General features: G+C 55.8%; 2 protein-coding genes across 3 annotated transcripts; one reads left to right on the top strand and one right to left on the bottom strand.

Moving 5' to 3' along the window:
* Positions 1-6,023: 6,023 nt before the first annotated feature.
* On the bottom strand, positions 6,024-13,285 carry LOC106732356 (C-type lectin domain family 2 member D-like). Its single transcript, XM_075913339.2, has 4 exons — positions 13,171-13,285; positions 10,121-10,296; positions 9,312-9,415; positions 6,024-7,497 (listed from the first exon to the last, which is right to left on the bottom strand). The coding sequence occupies exons 1-4, from the start codon at positions 13,283-13,285 to the stop codon at positions 7,350-7,352; spliced, it is 543 nt and encodes a 180-aa protein (XP_075769454.2). The 3' UTR covers positions 6,024-7,349.
* Positions 12,943-20,159, top strand: LOC102455716 (C-type lectin domain family 2 member B-like). 2 transcript variants are annotated; one of them, XM_089770556.1, is made up of 5 exons: positions 12,950-13,374; positions 14,017-14,112; positions 15,893-16,068; positions 16,767-16,870; positions 18,685-20,159. In XM_089770556.1, the coding sequence occupies exons 1-5, from the start codon at positions 13,320-13,322 to the stop codon at positions 18,830-18,832; spliced, it is 579 nt and encodes a 192-aa protein (XP_089626682.1). In that variant the 5' UTR covers positions 12,950-13,319; the 3' UTR covers positions 18,833-20,159. The 2 variants fall into 2 exon arrangements, with proteins under 2 accessions (XP_089626681.1, XP_089626682.1); XM_089770555.1 differs by having other exon boundaries at positions 12,943-14,112.
* Positions 20,160-20,994: the final 835 nt, after the last annotated feature.

The raw sequence follows: 20,994 nt of genomic DNA, 5'->3' as shown, positions 1-20,994 counted from the left end.
CTCAGACCATTTTTCCAGTTTGTCCAGATCACTTTGAATTCTGACCCTTCCTCCAAAGCACTTGCCACCCCTCCCAGCTTCGTATCATCTGCAAACTTAATAAGCGCCCTCTCCATGCCAATATCTAAATCACTGATGGAGATTGAAGAGAACCATCCCAGAACAGACCCCTGCAGAGCCCCACGTGTTAGGCCCTTCCAGCATTACTGGGAACTATTAATAATGACTCACCAAGAACAGTTTTAAAGAGAACAAAAGGCCGCGAGTCTCCCCTGTCAATAACCACCCACTCGACCAATCCGCAGCGAGACTGGAAGCTCGGAGGCAGCGGGGGGAGGGGAGAGGGCTCAACAGATGTTCAAAAGGACGGGCCAGGTCACCTCCAGCTCCCAGCGCTCTGCCAGCTCAGCTCTGAGTGAGGCCTCCGACCGCCCCAACACCCACCCACCCTGCTTGGTGGAGCAGGGAAAGGGGGGAAGATGCAGAGAAGGCGAGACAGAGGGAGGGGAGGGGAGGGGGCAAAGGGGAATCAAACTGAGCAGGCTCCAAACCTCTCTGAGGCTCCGACCGTCTCACCGGGTCCAGCACTGCCGGCCGCAGGGAAGTAGAAAACGCCGATGAGGCTCCTCTTGCCCCCGCCCCTCGGTCCCAATTCTCCATCTGGTCCCCGCAGAGACCCTGGGAAGGGGCCGCGCTGCTGCCAAACCGCGGGAATCTCTGAGCTTGCCCCGGCCTTGCACCTCTGTCCTGATTGGCTGTTGTCAGAGTCTCTCTGTGAGGTCATCCCTGTCCCCCAATAGGCTGAGGTCCTGCCACAGGCCTTTGTGATGTCAGTGCTCCACCTACCCCTCCCCTGCAAGGCTGATGACCTGGCCCTGGCCGGCCCCTCTGGGTGTTTGAGGGCCCTGGAGCCCCACTGAATGGCAGCTGGGTCTGGGGCGAGCCGGCTGGCCACTAATGCCCCAGGGGCTGCTCCCTCGGCCCCACCCAGCTTGTCAGTCCTTAGCAGAGTGTAAGGCCAGACAAGCCCATTCGTGGGTCAATAAAGGTTGCCCCTCCCTCAGCACCTCAGACATTAGGCCACTATAACAAGAGGTGGGTGTGGGGGGGGGGATTGTTAACAGGACTGGTGTAAGCACTAGCATGGACACTATAAAGGACCCTTCTCTTCCTAGACTTTAATGTTGGTCCTGAGCTGGAATCAGCTCCTGCTAGAAACTCTTTCACACAGGTGGGACCGACTCCCTGATAGTTTTTTCCTTCCCCCACATTAACGACAGTTGATACATTGGCAAAGCGCCTCTAGCTTGTCTTATCTGCAGCGCTCAACCTACTTTCCAAAGGAAAGAAGGTTCATTATCCCCATTCTGCAGATGGGGAAACTGAGTAACAGAAAGGGACAGTGTCTTGCCCAAAGTCACCCCACTGGAAAGTGGTAGACCCAGGTCTGTTGAATCCCAATCCAGGGCTGGACATGTACCCCTCGATCAGGAAGTACCATATTAGTGACCCTCTGAGCATGGGTTCTTCAGGATCTGGAGGCTGGTGACTTAGAGTGAAGGGCCCTGGAGGAACTGGAAAACATTCAGAGCCAGGGGCCAGAGATGACAAAGCCCAGGCAATGGGTCCAGAGGAGGAGCAACTAAGAGCATCAGGCTGCCCAGCTTAGGGATGAGGCAGCTGCCAGGGATCTGAGGGGTGTCTATCAAAGGACGAAAGGTGCAGAAACACGTGGCTAGAGAAGTGGGATTGACCTGTTCCTACAATATAAACCAACAGCACAGAGGGAGCTGGGGTGTCAGCAGATGAAGCTAGTTATGCTTATAAGAAGGACACGGGATCTTTTTCAGGGGAGAAGGCAACATACTGTGTTAATTGAGAATATACTAGAGAAGCAGTGAGCATCTAGCCAGACACATACACTGTGGCCATGTCTACACTACCAGTTTTCTCTGCAAAAAATATACTAATGAGGGATTCATTTGCATGATCCACAATCTCATTTGCATATTTCCCTGCAGATCTTGGTGTTCCTCATAAAGAAAATGTATTGTTTGATGTTTCTCGGTCTTAAAAAGTTTAAGAAACACAGATCTAGACTTACGGCAGCAAATGTGTTCTTCAAAAGAGAGAATCCACATGGCCAAAGTGCACCAAAACAACCATCTGATTTTTCAACAGAGAGCGTCCACACTGATGGACACTCTGTAGCATTTCATTTGGGATTACTGTGGACGGGGTGGCCAGCAGGGCATCTGTGCTTTTTCCTGGATGCCTCTTCTTTCAAAAAAAAAATCCCTCTTTCTTGTCCACACACGTCTTTTTCTGAAAAAGGCGTCTTCCTTTAGAATGAGGTTTACTGCTGCCAGAAAAAACCCTCTGTTCTTTTGATTACCTGTCACAAGAACACAATTGCAGTGTGGACATAAGTGTCGTTTTTCCAGAAAAACCCTGCCATGTAGATGCACCCTGAGACTGCTGGAATGGGGTGGGGGGTAGGTTGGGTTGTTACTTTCCCTTCTGGCTCCAAAGTTTCAAAAAGTTTAAACCTAAAAATATTCCCTCCAGCTCTGAGCTGGGTGTGTTGAAAGGGTGGGGCTGGGCCCTTGGACTGCAAAGTCCCAAAGCTGGCCTGCCCATGAAAACGCCCTGCCGCTCACGGCTTGTTGCTGATTGAGGGGCTGCTGCCATTTCCAGGCCTCATCACCAGCTGCTGTGACCTTAACCCAGGGAGCCTGTGTAGCTCAGCTGGTCCCAGCCAGGTGGTTAGAAACGCGTCGAGACACAGCCACGCCGAGGCTCCTCTGCACACACAGTGTCACTGAAAGAACTCAAGGGGGTTGGTTCCCATCTCTTGTCTCAGTCTAAATCCTTTTGTGTCTGTGGACCCCCTGACTGCGAATTAGTGTAAACTGCCAGTGGGAGTTGGGAGCCACAAGGGCTGGCTCACTGTGGCCACAGGCTAGGCCTGTCCCCGTCCCAGCAGCTCTGGGCAGGAGCCAGGTACAGGCCAGGGAAAGGGTGCTGCAGCAGATCTGGTTGTGGGCTGGGGAGGGGGGTACCTCACTGGTAGGAAGGGGGGCAGCATGGCAGGTCTGGCAAGACTGTCCATGGCTGGGTTCAAACTGGATGGGGCGCCCCAGCCCTGGCAGGTCTAGTCTTGGGCTAGGTTCAGGTCAGGGAGGGGGGCCCTGGTTGCAGTTGGTCTAAGCCACAGCAGGACAGGGACCAGGGATGGAGGTTTGTGGCACCTCCAGCCACCCCACAGGTCTAGGCACTCCAGCTGGTTTGGGCTGAGGTACCCCACCTGCAGCAGAGATGTAGCTGGGGGAGGAGCACCCCAGTCACGGCTGTGTTCGAGCTGCAGCAAAGTTGGGGGGGGAGCTTCTGGCCACAAGAGATTGGGGCCGGGTTTGGACCCCTCCCGTGGCCATGGCAGGTTGGAGCCCGGCATGGAACACCCCAGCCACAGCGGAGCCTGAGTGGGTTCCCATAGCACCTGAGGTGCTCAGTAGCCTGCTCTGTCCAAAATGTGGACCCTAAATAAAACAAGCCGGCTGATATTTTTGCACAGACTGTGACTGAGCTCTGGCTAGTGAGGGCCCCACTCACCAGCCTGCCCTGCTGCCCAGTCTACCACGCCCACGAGCCGACAAATGTTCCCGTCCACATGGGGCTTTTAGTGGCAAAACCTCTCCTGCAAAGAGGATCAGCAGAAGATATACAAATGAGAATGCGATTTGCATATCTTCTACCGCCAAAAATGGCAATGTAGACATAGCCAGAGAGGGTGGGAGAGCCAGATCTGAGAATTGGGGACAAGTCAAATCTGAGGAGAAATTTGCCAGTGAAGAGTTAATGGCTTCCTTTGCCTTTCCTCATCCGCTCACCCCAAGGCTGTGTCTAGACTGGCAAGTTTTTCCACAAAATCAGATGATTTTGCAGAAAAACTTGCCAGCTGTCTACACTGGCCGCTTGAATTTCTGGAAAAGCACTAACGATCTCATGTAAAATCATCAGTGCTTTTCCGGAAATACTATGCTGCTCCCCTTTGGGCAAAAGTCTTTTTCCGAAAGACTTTTGCGCAAAAGGGCCAGTGTAGACAGCACAGTAGTGTTTTCCGCAAAAAAGCCCTGATTGCGAAAACGGTGATCAGGGCTTTTTTGCGGAAAACCGCATCTAGATTGGCCACGGACGCTTTTCCGCAAAAAGTGCTTTTGCGGAAAAGCATCCTGCCAATCTAGACGCAATTTTTCCGAAAATGCTTTTAACGGAAAACTTTTCTGTTAAAAGCATTTTCGGAAAATCATGCCAGTGTAGAAGTAGCCCAATGGTTTCCCTCCAAAAGAGGAAGTGGCTATAGCTGAAAATGGAATGAGAAATGAGCCCCCAGACGGAGGCAATGTCTTTCTCCATATTCAAGTACAAAAGCCAGAAGGGGGTGGGGGGGGGGGGGGGAATCTAAGAGAACTTTAGTTCAGCCCTGGATCATTTAGAAGGAAAGAGGGACCAGCCCTTCTTCCATTTTCTTGTTAAAGCATCATCTAGACAAGGGGAAGAAAATCATTCTGGACCAGATGTTTGAGGTCTTATGTCTGAAAAGTCAGATCGGTGCCTAGAAGGGTTTTTAAAAGAGCCTGAACACCTAATTCCCATTTAATAAATGGACTTAAGCACATAGACCCAGATCTGCAAAGGTATTTAGGCTCCTACCATCCATTGATTTCAGTGGCGATTGGGAGACCAAAACTTTTGTGGATCTGGACACTGGACACTTTTCAAAGTCACTAGTCCCCTATCTGTAAGTGCCCAAAAATCTTTACAAATCTGGCCCTTTCTGCTTAATTATCCAGTAGTATTTAAGACATCCTCAAATCTTAAAGCCTTCCTCTCTCATTATCAACTACAGAAATTCTCCAATGATCATCTTTTCCCTTATTTATGGGAAATTAAATTCCTTCCTTTCTATTAAACAGGAGAGGATTTTCTTTCTCATGATCAAATATGGATATAAAAGCCTTTCCAATTGGATCCTTTCGTTCTTAGCATTGAACATTGCTTTCAAATCTCTCCGATTTTGCCCCATTCTCTCTAACTATAAAATACCAATCTAATATTTCTTCAGATAGACACTTTTTTAATTTTTATATATCATCCAAAAAACCCACTCAAACTTTTTCCCTTTTCTCTGTAATTCACAAACATGGATGGTTTCGGAGCTGACCCCATTAAGTCCTGCCACCTCTGCTTTTGGTAGGAAACAGTTGCCCTGCATAATTTCCCCACATACTGGATTTGAGGGTGTGTTGGGGATTAAACTGCCTCTGACCAACTACCATATGTGATTAAATCCCTTCTTCTCCTTCAGTTCTTAGTTACTGATCTGAAATACTTTCTGCCTAGTATCTTTTCTATCTAATGTCCAAAAACTCATCGAAAATGCCTTCAGCCCCTTTTCTCACTAATAATGAAATACTGACATAAAATCATCTCCGATTTGATTCCCTTTCCTCTCTAATCCATGACTGTTGATATGAAACCCCTTCAACAATCACTTTTCTCACTATGTCTTTAACTTATATCTATAGATATAGAGTCGAGATTTGTGTGCCTGTGAGGCTGTCTGCGTGTCTGTCTGCAAGTCAACTATTCAACAACTCCTCCTAAGCAGTAAGAGGTAGAGCCACAAGATTTGTTATCCTTCAGCAGCTTCCTCTTATCCTGGCTTAAAGCAAGTTCAGGGTTTCTTTGTTCAAGGAAAACAGGGAGTGTCAGGACCAGGCCTGTTTTCCACCATAACATGGAAAGGGAGGGGCACAGAAAGAGGGACGCGATACCGAGAGTGGCCACAGAGGGGCAGCGAGCCCACAAGGAACAGCTATATTGCAAAGAGACCACTGGGGCCAGCGGTACCACCGAAAACGTAGCCAGTAAGGCTGGGGCTCCACCATCTGGCCTGCCACCAGACCAGGTAAGTAGCCCCGCAGCCCCTGGCCTTCCCTATCAGCGATCCCCCAGCCAGATTTAGACAATGTATTTTATTACGTATTGAAACATTCACGATTAAAAGTTCAAATTATATTCAAACTATCTAAGTCCCTACCCGTGTTTTGCAGAAGTGAAATGTTCCTTACGGCAGGTACAAATAAGGTAGAAATACGTGCGCCCATTTTAAATCAAGCCATTTTGTCTGCCAGCCCATCAGATACGTTCCCTCTCCTCCCCGCCCCCTCCCCAAACCCTTTCCTCCCTCAGCCTTGGCTGCAGAGCCAGAGTCGGGGAAGAGAATAGGCCCCTCTTGGGGTTGTCCTGGAGGAGAGAGAATAGACCCTGGCTGGGAGGGGGGAGGGAACCTGGAGGTAGAAAGAACAGGCCCTTGCAGGGCTGGCTGGGGGAGAGAGAACAGGCCCCCAGCCTCCTTCACCCACCCCCCACCATCCTCAAGTCCCTGCCCTGAAGGACCCAGAAAATGACGGGGAAGTCGGCTAGTGATCAAATATTGATCTAAACCCACTAGGGATGTGACCATTTGTGTGTTCAGGGGAACGTGTCACCGCTGACACATTTACATGTGGGGGGAGGCGGCCCGGTTGCCTGGTTGCCTGGGTGCAGGGTTGCCTGGGGAGCTCTGGCCTGCCCCCCTCACCCTGTTGCTGCCTCTGCACAGGAAGTCCCAAGGTGAAATGACTTGTTTTCCGAAAGTCCATTTGTGAATTGCTGCCAACTGGTGCTACATGGCACTGATCAGGGCAGCCTATGATGCGCGGAGCCTGCACCACTACCTGGACCACAATGCGGCTACCCTGAAGCGGCCACACTCTCCGCCACCCTGCACCAGCCTGCACCATTCTGGGCCAGGCTGCCTTATGCCCCCGCTACGACCGCAGGTGGCTGAGCCCTCGCGTGCACCCACCAGGCCCCTCTTTGATGCCTTCCACACATGCACTGCAGTGTGCAGCTGGAGGAGGCGGCGTGGGCAGAGCTCTCGCCTGCTGTGCTGCTCCACGTGGCTGCTGGCTGCGGACGAACCCCGCACTAGCCCAGACCTTGTGGGCTCCACTGAGTTCTCGGAAGCAAAAAGCTTCTGCAGGGGGCGCTCGGGCAGGAAGCACTGAGGCTGGTGCCGTGGCTCTTGACTCAGGGACGAGCGAGGTGGGAAAGGCTGATCTGAGCAGTTCCACTGGCAGGGAAAACAGGCAGCCGTGGGGAGAGGACGAAATGTGCAAACGGCTTTTCTGCCTTTCACCTAGAGAGGCTCAGAGCAGCCCCTGACACTCTGGAAAGGCTCAGGTACGATGCTGAAAAAAGACCAGTCCGGCTTCCCCAGGGCCAATTGTCCAACACTCCTGTTACAAAACTCCTCCTGCTGGAGTCTCCTTAGCTGCTGTAAGTGCATCGGGTTTGCTGCAGATCCAGTGTCCCTCACTGGCGCATCGCAGGCTGCTGACCCTGTTCTCGTTCAGATACGCGCAGTCGCCATCTCCTCCGATCCCGAACCTGCAGGGCAGAAGCCAGGGAGCGGGTGTGAGGCAGGAGCCGGGTGTTTCCCGTTGGTCACAGACAGGGGGCGACACTCGCACATTCCCAGCCCCTCAGATCCCTTCCTGCACCCGCAGCAGGCGCCAGTCCTGCCCCCAGCCGAAGGGGGCAGTTCCACAGGGGGCAGTGGGGCCAGGCGAGGTTCTAAGAGGAACTGGCCTCCCTGAAGCATTTACGCCGAGGGGATGTTTTAACCCCAGTTCCTGCTCCCCACCCAGCTGCCCCAGCACCCAAACTGCCCTGAGCATTGGCTCCAGGGGAGCAGCAGTGACACCGCACAGAAGAGCTGGGGCCAGGGCTCATCCAGCACTTGCCATCAGCTCTCAGGCCAGGCGCCCAGCAGACCAGGCTGCGCTGGGGAGGCTGGAGCTAAACGGCAGCAGCACAGACCCCGGGGCCATGGCGTGACCCAGCCGCTCACACCCAGCTTCCCACCAGAGCTGGACCCAGCACAACCCACCAGGGCACAGGGCGGGATCCCGGCCCACAGGCAAACCCTCCCCCACTGACCCATCCTGGCTACTCAGTGGCAGGTGCCGGGCTGGGAGGAGGCCCAGCACCACTCTGGGCAAGCTGGGATCTCCCCACCCCCAGACCTCCAGCCTCTGGCTCTGGGTGGGCCAAGACGTGTCCCAGAGCCAGGCTAACCCAGCCCCCACCCACCTGATCACATGGCTGAGGGAGCAGGCGGGGAGCCACCAGCACCCTGCCAGCAGAGCTGGGTTGGGATGGCAAGGAGGTAACCCAGAGCATCGTGGGTGGTGAGTGGGGGCCTCCTGCCATGTGCCCACCTCTCCTGCTTATCTAAGACTGAAGAGGGGGAATAATCAGGCCCAATAGAGAGGAGGCTGCTTAACTTGTGAAAGGGACGAGCAGAACAACTACTGGCATAAGAATTTGCATGGAGCATGTTTCTTTGCGTATTAGGATTAGCTGGCGTGTTTTGCTTTGTCTTAGTAACTTGCTTTGAGCTGAGTGATTTCACTTGCAATTGTGTCTGTTAATTCTGGTCATTACCACGGTTTGCCTGGCATTGAAGTTGATTCTAGCCGTCTAACATCCATGAGCCTCAGAAAGCACGAGCGACCCTCCAGTCACGTGGTGCAGAGGTAAATGTGAGCACCGGGTTACACACTGTTGGCTGTGCTGCACTTTCATTGCCGAGTTCCTTCAGAACTCCCTCCTGAAGTGACACGTACCCAGGCAACATGGGGAGAGCTGAAACCCTCCAGCATTATTGGGTTTTCTGCCTTTGTAGCCCCTCTCATCTCTCTGGGCTTCTCACAATCACACACCTGACCAGCACGGGGAGGTCATTGGCACTTCCCTACTGCTGTGCCCTCGGGGGTCAAGCAGGGAATTTCTATCTAGAGATTTCATGGTGCAGCTTGTGGTGAGATTTTCACTCCCCACCTCACCTCCAGCAGTGAGGCCTAATCTGCCATTCTAGGATTCACACCCTGCGATTGGCTCAGGTGGGGGTTGGGTATTTGAACCCACCCAGCTCCCACTGAAATCAGACTCTCAGGCACCCAGAACTTAACACTGTCCAGCCCTTTCCATGTTGATGCCTGGTTAGAGTCAGACAGACGAGGAGGCTTTGGCCCATCACCAAGCGAGAGACACCGGCTGGCACCCGTCACTATCACCCCGAGTGCTCTCGGGCTGCTCCCACAGCACCAGCTGGTGGCTCGGCCTGAACTGGGCACCTCACACACCGGGGACCCAAAGCCCAGGGAGCTCACAGAGAGGGGAGGGGGGCAAAGACTCACCAGTTGTTGAATTCGGTGCCATTGGCCCATTTCCAGGGCTGTCCTGGGTCCCTCCAGAGGCTGATCCAGTGGTCGAATTTGCCTTTGTAGCGCAGCAGGAAATCCTAGAAGAGCGGAGGGGGGGGGTGTCAGGGCCTGACCCTGCTGCTCCCCGGCTCTGGGCAGGGAATCCCAGGGGAGCACAAAGGGGTCTGAGTGTTCCCAGGGGGTAGCTGGGGATTTGCCCCTCCCCCTTGCCCAACTCTAGGTAATTCAGTATTAACCCCCCCCACCAAACCCAGCTCCCCCCACCCCGACCTCCCCAGGGCTGGGGCTGCTCTTGGGAACTGCTGGGTCCAAGCTCCCCCAACCTCCCATGCCGGGCCAGGCTCTGTGTGAAACCCTCACCTGACAGGCAGCTGTGCTTCCTCCAGCCCTCCCCAGGGAAGGGAAAGGAAAAGCCCAGCTGATCAGTGCAAGGGATGCTGGGAGGGGCCAGGCCTAAGAGGACCCTTCCCCCACCCTCAGCTGGCTGCTCTTCCTCTACCTAGGGGCACTGGCCCTTCCAGCCGCTCTGGGGTCTCAGCCCCCTCCAGCCCCAGGCAGCCCAGCAGACACTGGGGCAGCCCAGCCCCAGAGGGGCGTCTCCTGCTGAGAGGCCTGACAGTGGCTGATCCTCTCCCCCCCTCCACCGGTCACTGACACCAGAGGGCCCTGGGCCCAGCCCGGCCGGGCAGTCAGTGGCTGGAAAGTCCATTGGCTCTGGGCTCTGGGCTGCTCCTCCCACGCAGGGCAGAGCCCAGGCCTGGCCAGTGTGATGAGTCTCTCACCATTTCCTGCTTGTTGTCGATCCCAGCCAGGGAAGCCCCCAGGGCAGAGCAGCGGCTCCGGCTGTAGGTCCAGTTCCCTTCCCCCTCGGAGAAATAGAAGCATTTCCCCTGGTAGCCCACCCAGGTGTCCAGGCACGCGGGGCCCTGCACAGCTGGAGAGCGGCCAGATAACGACACTGAAATGAGACAAGAACAGGTGGAGTGAGAGGGGACCTGCGCCCCAGGCTGCTGAGACTCCTCTGACCTTGGCAGTGCAGGGGAGGGCAGGAAGAGGGGACATGAAGGAGCCAGGGGAATGCTGGGAATCCAGCCCCCAAGGGCGTTACCTGTCTCTGGTCTCACTGGGCCACTGTCTCAGTTCACGTTCAACAGGGAAGCAGATAACCAAGGGCTCGTGTGTCTAAGCCCCCCAGGCTGCGGGTCAGAGCAGGAGGTGAGCAGGGTAGGGGGCGGGGGCCAAGGTCAGGGCTGGTAGCCAGCAGGAGAGCGACGATGGGTAGGAGGCGGGTTCAGCAGGGTTGGCCAGGCCAGTTCCCCAAGTTGCTCCACTCGCCTGGGCTGCCGGGCTGCCCAGGAGGGGGCTGAGGGGAGGGTGGGAACAAACTCCCTGCCCTTCTCCAGGCCGAGCGCCCGCTGCCCGGAGCTCCCAGCGCAGCCAGATGCAGGGTGAGGAAGACGCCTGGCGGGAGATGTTTGCAGGGCGGGAAGGGACACGCCCAGCCCGGGGGCAGGGACAGCTCAGAGCAGCCCAGGCACAAAGGTATCCCTCTGTTGAATGTGTGACAAAAAGGTGAATAACAGATGAAAGCAACTGAAAAAACTTTAAAAAACAATGGACAGTCCTGAAGCACTTTAGAGGCTCTCATGAGCTGTTGTGGGGACAACCCACTTCTCAGATGGTGCCCATGAAAGCTCATGATACCATCTACATGTTTTGTTAGTCTCCAAGGTGCTGCAGGACTAGTCATTTAAGTTTTTCCAGAGGACAGGGGTATAAAAGTTGGCTCATTCACAGCAGCTGATGGGGAGGTAAAACTACCAAGAGAGGAAATAGTCTTTATAGTAAGATAACAAATTTAAATCATCATTCTGTCCTATTTGGATTGTATTGAAATTGCAAATGAATTGCGGTTCTGCGGTTTCTCTTTATAATCTAGTTTTGAAGGGTTTTTTTGTAGAACATACATATTTTTATTATACACACACACTCTCTCTCTCTGGGTATGTCTACACTGCCACCCTAGTTCGAACTAGGGTGGCTAATGTAGGCATTCGAACTTGCAAATGAAGCCCGGGATTTAAATATCCCGGGCTTCATTTGCATGTTCCCAGGAGGGCGCCGTGTTTAAATGCCCGTAGTTCGAACTACCTGCCTGTGGCTACACGCCGAGCTCCCATGCACAGGGGACAGCCACTCCCGGCATGGTCAGGAGAGTCACTAGCGCTGCGGGGCCCTGCGCTTCCCAAGTTAAGGATGTTAGCAAGGAGTCGACTACCAGTAAGCATAAGCTTACTCGCTCCCCTCCCCCACCCTTTGCTGCTTCATTATGACAGGCAGCAAGAGGGGTCAGGGGAAACTGGAGCCAGTGCTGGGGGAGCCAGCTTAGCACTCTGTTCCTACCAGCCCTGTCTCTGTGGTGCCACCTGCCCCCACTCCTGCTACCTCTAGTAAGAGCAGTGGGCGGGAGAGGGGAGGCTGCTGTCAGTCAGCCCCTTGTCTGCAGGGGTCCCAGCAGGGAGCTGGTCTCCCCCATGGACAGGGGCTTCTCCCACCAAGCAGCACCTGTTCACAGAGGCCCGCACTGGCTGTGAACAGGGATGGATGGACATTTCTCAGGAGCCCCCCTGTTCCGGGGCGGGACGGGTAGGAGGCCACCGAACATACGGGGCGGGAGAGAGACTCGAGAGTGTCTCAGTCCCCAGCTGTCGGGCCACACGCCGCGGTGAGTTCCCAGCGTTAGGCGGCCATGATTCCCCCCCCCCCTCCCCGGGCAGGAAACAGCGCTGGTTATGGCGGCCCCCCTCCGGGCTGCTAGCTTCTGTTGGGGGGGGCTCTTCCCCCCTCGTGGGTGCCAGTCACTCGTGGGCCCGCCCGGTGGGGTTTCAGGAGTAGATCCGATCTCTGAAGGGGTGGAGAGGGGGATGGGAGGGTAATGGAGCAGGTAATTGAGGAATTCATCTGCAAAGCCCTGGCCGATAAGAAGGTGACAGGCAGCAGCCATCAGGGATCATATATATAGTAACCCAAAGTCTGATTCTGTAACTGAAATGCTGGCTCTTGCCTCTGGGACCTGCTGTTGCCTCCTGACTATTGCGTCTGGGCGGTGCTGTACCTTGAGTCAGGTCCTTCGCCTCCGGACCTGGCGCTCGGCTGACTTCTGCGCTGCTCAGCGGCCATCAAGCGGCTGTGCAGTCCCCATGTAGCATGCGGGACAACTTCCTGCCTGTCAGGGTGGTTAAACACTGGAATAAGTTGCCCAGGGAGGTTGTAGAAATTTGATCCCTGGAGGTTGGACAGACACCTGTCAGGGATGATTTAGATCATAGGTTCCTAACCTGGTGGGGGGAGGAAGAGATTCCAGGGGGGGAGAGGTGTCCCAGCCCCCCTCCACTTACCCCCCTCCCCCCCAGACCAAGAAAGAGCCTGGTCCATCAGGTAAAAAAAAATCTGAAAATACCATGTGAAAGGTCTGGTATTTTCTGTTTTTCCTGGCTCGGGTGTTCACTGGAACACATGCCTTTTTTTTACACAGGTCCTGGGGTTTAAGGGTCCTTCACTGTTTTGTTTTGTTTTTTTAAGCGGGAGAGCATGAGGGTTTCTCAAAAATCAAAATGGGGGCGTGATGCTGAAAAGTTTGGGAACCACTGATCTAGATGGTGCTGGTTCCTGCCCCTAGGACAGGGGGCTGGACTCTATGGCCTCTCGAGATCCCATCTAATGCCAGTGTTCTGTGATTTACGGGGTTTAATCACCTTGGTATCACTTCTGGTTGGGGTGGGGCTGCTGGGCTGGGCTGGGACTGAGATGCCCCAAATCCTCCTTCCCCCACCCTTGACCTGTCCCATCTCAGCTTCCAGCTTGGCCGTGGGGTCTGAAGCAGGGAGGGAGTCGAGGCCAGGACCTGTCCAGCTGGAGCTTTGCTGCTGCTTCTGCATCAGCCCCATCACGCAGAGAAGAACTGAGCCTGGCTGAGAGACCATGGGGCCAGAAGCAGAGGGAGATGCTGAGAGCAAAGTGCCACTGCAGGAGCATGGTGAGGGCAGTGAACACTTGGAGTGGCAGTGAGCTGGTAATCGGGGGTGGGGTGGGGGGCAGGTGTCTGTGCCTGGGAATGGGCTGGAGAGAGACAGACTGATGGGGATGGGGGGGCAGGCTCCCAGTGGCAGCAACAATTTCCCAACCCCTGTCTGTGGGCAGCAGGGGCTGGGTCCCCCTGTTGCTTTCAAGGCTCCGATCCCTGGCTCCCAGTGGCTGGCTGGCATGCACAGTGCTGGGCATGTGGCGGGGCAGGGGCCATTTGGGCTGGTGGGTCAGACCTCCTGTGACAGACCTGGCCCCTCTTGGCCTGACTCTGTCTCCCCCTTCATCCGTGGTGCTCGGGTGAGACCCCGTGTGCAGGGACGGGTGCTGGGTGCTGGGTGGGGGCTCCTGCCACCGGAACATGCGGGTCCTTATCTCTGTGCCCTGAGCTCACTGGCCTGGTGCCAGCCTGGCTGGCAGTGCTGGGCGGGGGAGGAGGGGAGAGGCTGTTCTGCCAGCCCCAGCCTGCCTGAGCCCCCGGGTGCCTCTCCCAGAACATCTGGTGGGAGGTGCAAGGGACAGAACAGGGCAAGTTCTAGGGCAGCCCCAGCATGGTGCTGTCAACGGCCCTGCCTGACGGGTCCCTCTGTTTCAGGGCATCGTTGTAACTGCAACAAGCGAACAGTCGCCCCCGGAGTCACCCTTGGAGTTGTGTTCTTAGGTCTCCTTGTCACTGTTATTGCCCTGGCAGGTGAGTTCTCAGCCTCCCCTCCGCCCACCCCCTCTCTGCACGTCCCACCCCCCTGGGGCTGCCCCAGTCACAGCGTCTCCTCCTGGCCTGTCTGGCTCCCGCCCCGGAACAGGGGGGCTCCTGGGAAATGTCCATCCATCCCTGTTCACAGCCAGTGCGGGCCTCTGTGAACAGGTGCTGCTTGGTGGGAGCAGCCCCTGTCCATGGGGGAGACCAGCTCCCTGCTGGGACCCCTGCAGACAAGGGGCTGACTGACAGCAGCCTCCCCTCTCCCGCCCACTGCTCTTACTAGAGGTAGCAGGAGTGGGGGCAGGTGGCACCACAGAGACAGGGCTGGTAGGAACAGAGTGCTAAGCTGGCTCCCCCAGCACTGGCTCCAGTTTCCCCTGACCCCTCTTGCTGCCTGTCATAATGAAGCAGCAAAGGGTGGGGGAGGGGAGCGAGTAAGCTTATGCTTACTGGTAGTCGACTCCTTGCTAACATCCTTAACTTGGGAAGCGCAGGGCCCCGCAGCGCTAGTGACTCTCCTGACCATGCCGGGAGTGGCTGTCCCCTGTGCATGGGAGCTCGGCGTGTAGCCACAGGCAGGTAGTTCGAACTACGGGCATTTAAACACGGCGCCCACCTGGGAACATGCAAATGAAGCCCGGGATATTTAAATCCCGGGCTTCATTTGCAAGTTCGAATGCCTACATTAGCCACCCTAGTTCGAACTAGGGTGGCAGTGTAGACATACCCAGAGAGAGAGAGTGTGTGTGTATAATAAAAATATGTATGTTCTACAAAAAAACCCTTCAAAACTAGATTATAAAGAGAAACCGCAGAACCGCAATTCATTTGCAATTTCAATACAATCCAAATAGGACAGAATGATGATTTAAATTTGTTATCTTACTATAAAGACTATTTCCTCTCTTGGTAGTTTTACCTCCCCCTCAGCTGCTGTGAATGAGCCAACTTTTATACCCCTGTCCTCTGGAAAAACTTAAATGACTAGTCCTGCAGCACCTTGGAGACTAACAAAACATGTAGATGGTATCATGAGCTTTCATGGGCACCATCTGAGAAGTGGGTTGTCCCCACAACAGCTCATGAGAGCCTCTAAAGTGCTTCAGGACTGTCCATTGTTTTTTAAAGTTTTTTCAGTTGCTTTCATCTGTTATTCACCTTTTTGTCACACATTCAACAGAGGGATACCTTTGTGCCTGGGCTGCTCTGAGCTGTCCCTGCCCCCGGGCTGGGCGTGTCCCTTCCTGCCCTGCAAACATCTCCCGCCAGGCGTCTTCCTCACCCTGCGTCTGGCTGCGCTGGGAGCTCCGGGCAGCGGGCGCTCAGCCTGGAGAAGGGCAGGGAGTTTGTTCCATCCTCCCCTCAGCCCCCTCCTGGGCAGCCCGGCAGCCCAGGCGAGTGGAGCAACTTGGGGAACTGGCCTGGCCAACCCTGCTGAACCCGCCTCCTACCCATCGTCGCTCTCCTGCTGGCTGCCAGCCCTGACCTTGGCCCCCGCCCCCTACCCTGCTCACCTCCTGCTCTGACCCGCAGCCTGGGGGGCTTAGACACACGAGCCCTTGGTCATCTGCTTCCCTGTTGAACGTGAACTGAGACAGTGGCCCAGTGAGACCAGAGACAGGTAACGCCCTTGGGGGCTGGATTCCCAGCATTCCCCTGGCTCCTTCATGTCCCCTCTTCCTGCCCTCCCCTGCACTGCCAAGGTCAGAGGAGTCTCAGCAGCCTGGGGCGCAGGTCCCCTCTCACTCCACCTGTTCTTGTCTCATTTCAGTGTCGTTATCTGGCCGCTCTCCAGCTGTGCAGGGCCCCGCGTGCCTGGACACCTGGGTGGGCTACCAGGGGAAATGCTTCTATTTCTCCGAGGGGGAAGGGAACTGGACCTACAGCCGGAGCCGCTGCTCTGCCCTGGGGGCTTCCCTGGCTGGGATCGACAACAAGCAGGAAATGGTGAGAGACTCATCACACTGGCCAGGCCTGGGCTCTGCCCTGCGTGGGAGGAGCAGCCCAGAGCCAATGGACTTTCCAGCCACTGAATGCCCAGCCGGGCTGGGCCCAGAGCCCTCTGGTGTCAGTGACCAGTGGAGGGGGGGAGAGGATCAGCCACTGTCAGGCCTCTCAGCAGGAGATGCCCCTCTGGGGCTGGGCTGCCCCAGTGTCTGCTGGGCTGCCTGGGGCTGGAGGGGGCTGAGACCCCAGCGCGGCTGGAAGAGCCAGTGCCCCTGGGTAGGGGAAGAGCAGCCAGCTGAGGGTGGGGGAAGGGTCCTCTTAGGCCTGGCCCCTCCCAGCATCCCTTGCACTGATCAGCTGGGCCTTTCCTTTCCCTTCCCTGGGGAGGGCTGGAGGAAGCACAGCTGCCTGTCAGGGGAGGGTTTCACACAGAGCCTGGCCCGGCATGGGAGGTTGGGGGAGCTTGGACCCAGCAGTTCCCAAGAGCAGCCCCAGCCCTGGAGAGGTCGGGGTGGGGGGAGCTGGATTTGGTGGGGGGGTTAATACTGAATTACCTAGAGTTGGGCAAGGGGGAGGGGCAAATCCCCAGCTACCCCCTGGGAACACTCAGACCCCTTTGTGCTCCCCTGGGATTCCCTGCCCAGAGCCGGGGAGCAGCAGGGTCAGGCCCTGACACCCCCCCCCCTCCGCTCTTCTAGGATTTCCTGCTGCGCTACAAAGGCAAATTCGACCACTGGATCAGCCTCTGGAGGGACCCAGGACAGCCCTGGAAATGGGCCAATGGCACCGAATTCAACAACTGGTGAGTCTTTGCCCCCCTCCCCTCTCTGTGAGCTCCCTGGGCTTTGGGTCCCCGGTGTGTGAGGTGCCCAGTTCAGGCCGAGCCACCAGCTGGTGCTGTGGGAGCAGCCCGAGAGCACTCGGGGTGATAGTGACGGGTGCCAGCCGGTGTCTCTCGCTTGGTGATGGGCCAAAGCCTCCTCGTCTGTCTGACTCTAACCAGGCATCAACATGGAAAGGGCTGGACAGTGTTAAGTTCTGGGTGCCTGAGAGTCTGATTTCAGTGGGAGCTGGGTGGGTTCAAATACCCAACCCCCACCTGAGCCAATCGCAGGGTGTGAATCCTAGAATGGCAGATTAGGCCTCACTGCTGGAGGTGAGGTGGGGAGTGAAAATCTCACCACAAGCTGCACCATGAAATCTCTAGATAGAAATTCCCTGCTTGACCCCCGAGGGCACAGCAGTAGGGAAGTGCCAATGACCTCCCCGTGCTGGTCAGGTGTGTGATTGTGAGAAGCCCAGAGAGATGAGAGGGGCTACAAAGGCAGAAAACCCAATAATGCTGGAGGGTTTCAGCTCTCCCCGTGTTGCCTGGGTACGTGTCACTTCAGGAGGGAGTTCTGAAGGAACTCGGCAATGAAAGTGCAGCACAGCCAACAGTGTGTAACCCGGTGCTCACATTTACCTCTGCACCACGTGACTGGAGGGTCGCTCGTGCTTTCTGAGGCTCATGGATGTTAGACGGCTAGAATCAACTTCAATGCCAGGCAAACCGTGGTAATGACCAGAATTAACAGACACAATTGCAAGTGAAATCACTCAGCTCAAAGCAAGTTACTAAGACAAAGCAAAACACGCCAGCTAATCCTAATACGCAAAGAAACATGCTCCATGCAAATTCTTATGCCAGTAGTTGTTCTGCTCGTCCCTTTCACAAGTTAAGCAGCCTCCTCTCTATTGGGCCTGATTATTCCCCCTCTTCAGTCTTAGATAAGCAGGAGAGGTGGGCACATGGCAGGAGGCCCCCACTCACCACCCACGATGCTCTGGGTTACCTCCTTGCCATCCCAACCCAGCTCTGCTGGCAGGGTGCTGGTGGCTCCCCGCCTGCTCCCTCAGCCATGTGATCAGGTGGGTGGGGGCTGGGTTAGCCTGGCTCTGGGACACGTCTTGGCCCACCCAGAGCCAGAGGCTGGAGGTCTGGGGGTGGGGAGATCCCAGCTTGCCCAGAGTGGTGCTGGGCCTCCTCCCAGCCCGGCACCTGCCACTGAGTAGCCAGGATGGGTCAGTGGGGGAGGGTTTGCCTGTGGGCCGGGATCCCGCCCTGTGCCCTGGTGGGTTGTGCTGGGTCCAGCTCTGGTGGGAAGCTGGGTGTGAGCGGCTGGGTCACGCCATGGCCCCGGGGTCTGTGCTGCTGCCGTTTAGCTCCAGCCTCCCCAGCGCAGCCTGGTCTGCTGGGCGCCTGGCCTGAGAGCTGATGGCAAGTGCTGGATGAGCCCTGGCCCCAGCTCTTCTGTGCGGTGTCACTGCTGCTCCCCTGGAGCCAATGCTCAGGGCAGTTTGGGTGCTGGGGCAGCTGGGTGGGGAGCAGGAACTGGGGTTAAAACATCCCCTCGGCGTAAATGCTTCAGGGAGGCCAGTTCCTCTTAGAACCTCGCCTGGCCCCACTGCCCCCTGTGGAACTGCCCCCTTCGGCTGGGGGCAGGACTGGCGCCTGCTGCGGGTGCAGGAAGGGATCTGAGGGGCTGGGAATGTGCGAGTGTCGCCCCCTGTCTGTGACCAACGGGAAACACCCGGCTCCTGCCTCACACCCGCTCCCTGGCTTCTGCCCTGCAGGTTCGGGATCGGAGGAGATGGCGACTGCGCGTATCTGAACGAGAACAGGGTCAGCAGCCTGCGATGCGCCAGTGAGGGACACTGGATCTGCAGCAAACCCGATGCACTTACAGCAGCTAAGGAGACTCCAGCAGGAGGAGTTTTGTAACAGGAGTGTTGGACAATTGGCCCTGGGGAAGCCGGACTGGTCTTTTTTCAGCATCGTACCTGAGCCTTTCCAGAGTGTCAGGGGCTGCTCTGAGCCTCTCTAGGTGAAAGGCAGAAAAGCCGTTTGCACATTTCGTCCTCTCCCCACGGCTGCCTGTTTTCCCTGCCAGTGGAACTGCTCAGATCAGCCTTTCCCACCTCGCTCGTCCCTGAGTCAAGAGCCACGGCACCAGCCTCAGTGCTTCCTGCCCGAGCGCCCCCTGCAGAAGCTTTTTGCTTCCGAGAACTCAGTGGAGCCCACAAGGTCTGGGCTAGTGCGGGGTTCGTCCGCAGCCAGCAGCCACGTGGAGCAGCACAGCAGGCGAGAGCTCTGCCCACGCCGCCTCCTCCAGCTGCACACTGCAGTGCATGTGTGGAAGGCATCAAAGAGGGGCCTGGTGGGTGCACGCGAGGGCTCAGCCACCTGCGGTCGTAGCGGGGGCATAAGGCAGCCTGGCCCAGAATGGTGCAGGCTGGTGCAGGGTGGCGGAGAGTGTGGCCGCTTCAGGGTAGCCGCATTGTGGTCCAGGTAGTGGTGCAGGCTCCGCGCATCATAGGCTGCCCTGATCAGTGCCATGTAGCACCAGTTGGCAGCAATTCACAAATGGACTTTCGGAAAACAAGTCATTTCACCTTGGGACTTCCTGTGCAGAGGCAGCAACAGGGTGAGGGGGGCAGGCCAGAGCTCCCCAGGCAACCCTGCACCCAGGCAACCAGGCAACCGGGCCGCCTCCCCCCCACATGTAAATGTGTCAGCGGTGACACGTTCCCCTGAACACACAAATGGTCACATCCCTAGTGGGTTTAGATCAATATTTGATCACTAGCCGACTTCCCCGTCATTTTCTGGGTCCTTCAGGGCAGGGACTTGAGGATGGTGGGGGGTGGGTGAAGGAGGCTGGGGGCCTGTTCTCTCTCCCCCAGCCAGCCCTGCAAGGGCCTGTTCTTTCTACCTCCAGGTTCCCTCCCCCCTCCCAGCCAGGGTCTATTCTCTCTCCTCCAGGACAACCCCAAGAGGGGCCTATTCTCTTCCCCGACTCTGGCTCTGCAGCCAAGGCTGAGGGAGGAAAGGGTTTGGGGAGGGGGCGGGGAGGAGAGGGAACGTATCTGATGGGCTGGCAGACAAAATGGCTTGATTTAAAATGGGCGCACGTATTTCTACCTTATTTGTACCTGCCGTAAGGAACATTTCACTTCTGCAAAACACGGGTAGGGACTTAGATAGTTTGAATATAATTTGAACTTTTAATCGTGAATGTTTCAATACGTAATAAAATACATTGTCTAAATCTGGCTGGGGGATCGCTGATAGGGAAGGCCAGGGGCTGCGGGGCTACTTACCTGGTCTGGTGGCAGGCCAGATGGTGGAGCCCCAGCCTTACTGGCTACGTTTTCGGTGGTACCGCTGGCCCCAGTGGTCTCTTTGCAATATAGCTGTTCCTTGTGGGCTCGCTGCCCCTCTGTGGCCACTCTCGGTATCGCGTCCCTCTTTCTGTGCCCCTCCCTTTCCATGTTATGGTGGAAAACAGGCCTGGTCCTGACACTCCCTGTTTTCCTTGAACAAAGAAACCCTGAACTTGCTTTAAGCCAGGATAAGAGGAAGCTGCTGAAGGATAACAAATCTTGTGGCTCTACCTCTTACTGCTTAGGAGGAGTTGTTGAATAGATGACTTGCAGACAGACACGCAGACAGCCTCACAGGCACACAAATCTCGACTCTATATCTATAGATATAAGTTAAAGACATAGTGAGAAAAGTGATTGTTGAAGGGGTTTCATATCAACAGTCATGGATTAGAGAGGAAAGGGAATCAAATCGGAGATGATTTTATGTCAGTATTTCATTATTAGTGAGAAAAGGGGCTGAAGGCATTTTCGATGAGTTTTTGGACATTAGATAGAAAAGATACTAGGCAGAAAGTATTTCAGATCAGTAACTAAGAACTGAAGGAGAAGAAGGGATTTAATCACATATGGTAGTTGGTCAGAGGCAGTTTAATCCCCAACACACCCTCAAATCCAGTATGTGGGGAAATTATGCAGGGCAACTGTTTCCTACCAAAAGCAGAGGTGGCAGGACTTAATGGGGTCAGCTCCGAAACCATCCATGTTTGTGAATTACAG

The sequence above is a fragment of the Pelodiscus sinensis genome, chromosome 19 (assembly GCF_052426305.1).
Source record: "Pelodiscus sinensis isolate ZL-2025 chromosome 19, ASM5242630v1, whole genome shotgun sequence".
Lineage (NCBI taxonomy): Eukaryota > Metazoa > Chordata > Testudines > Trionychidae > Pelodiscus > Pelodiscus sinensis.
The sequence above is the reverse complement of the archived record's forward strand: the minus strand, read 5'-3'. Positions and strand labels throughout refer to the sequence as shown.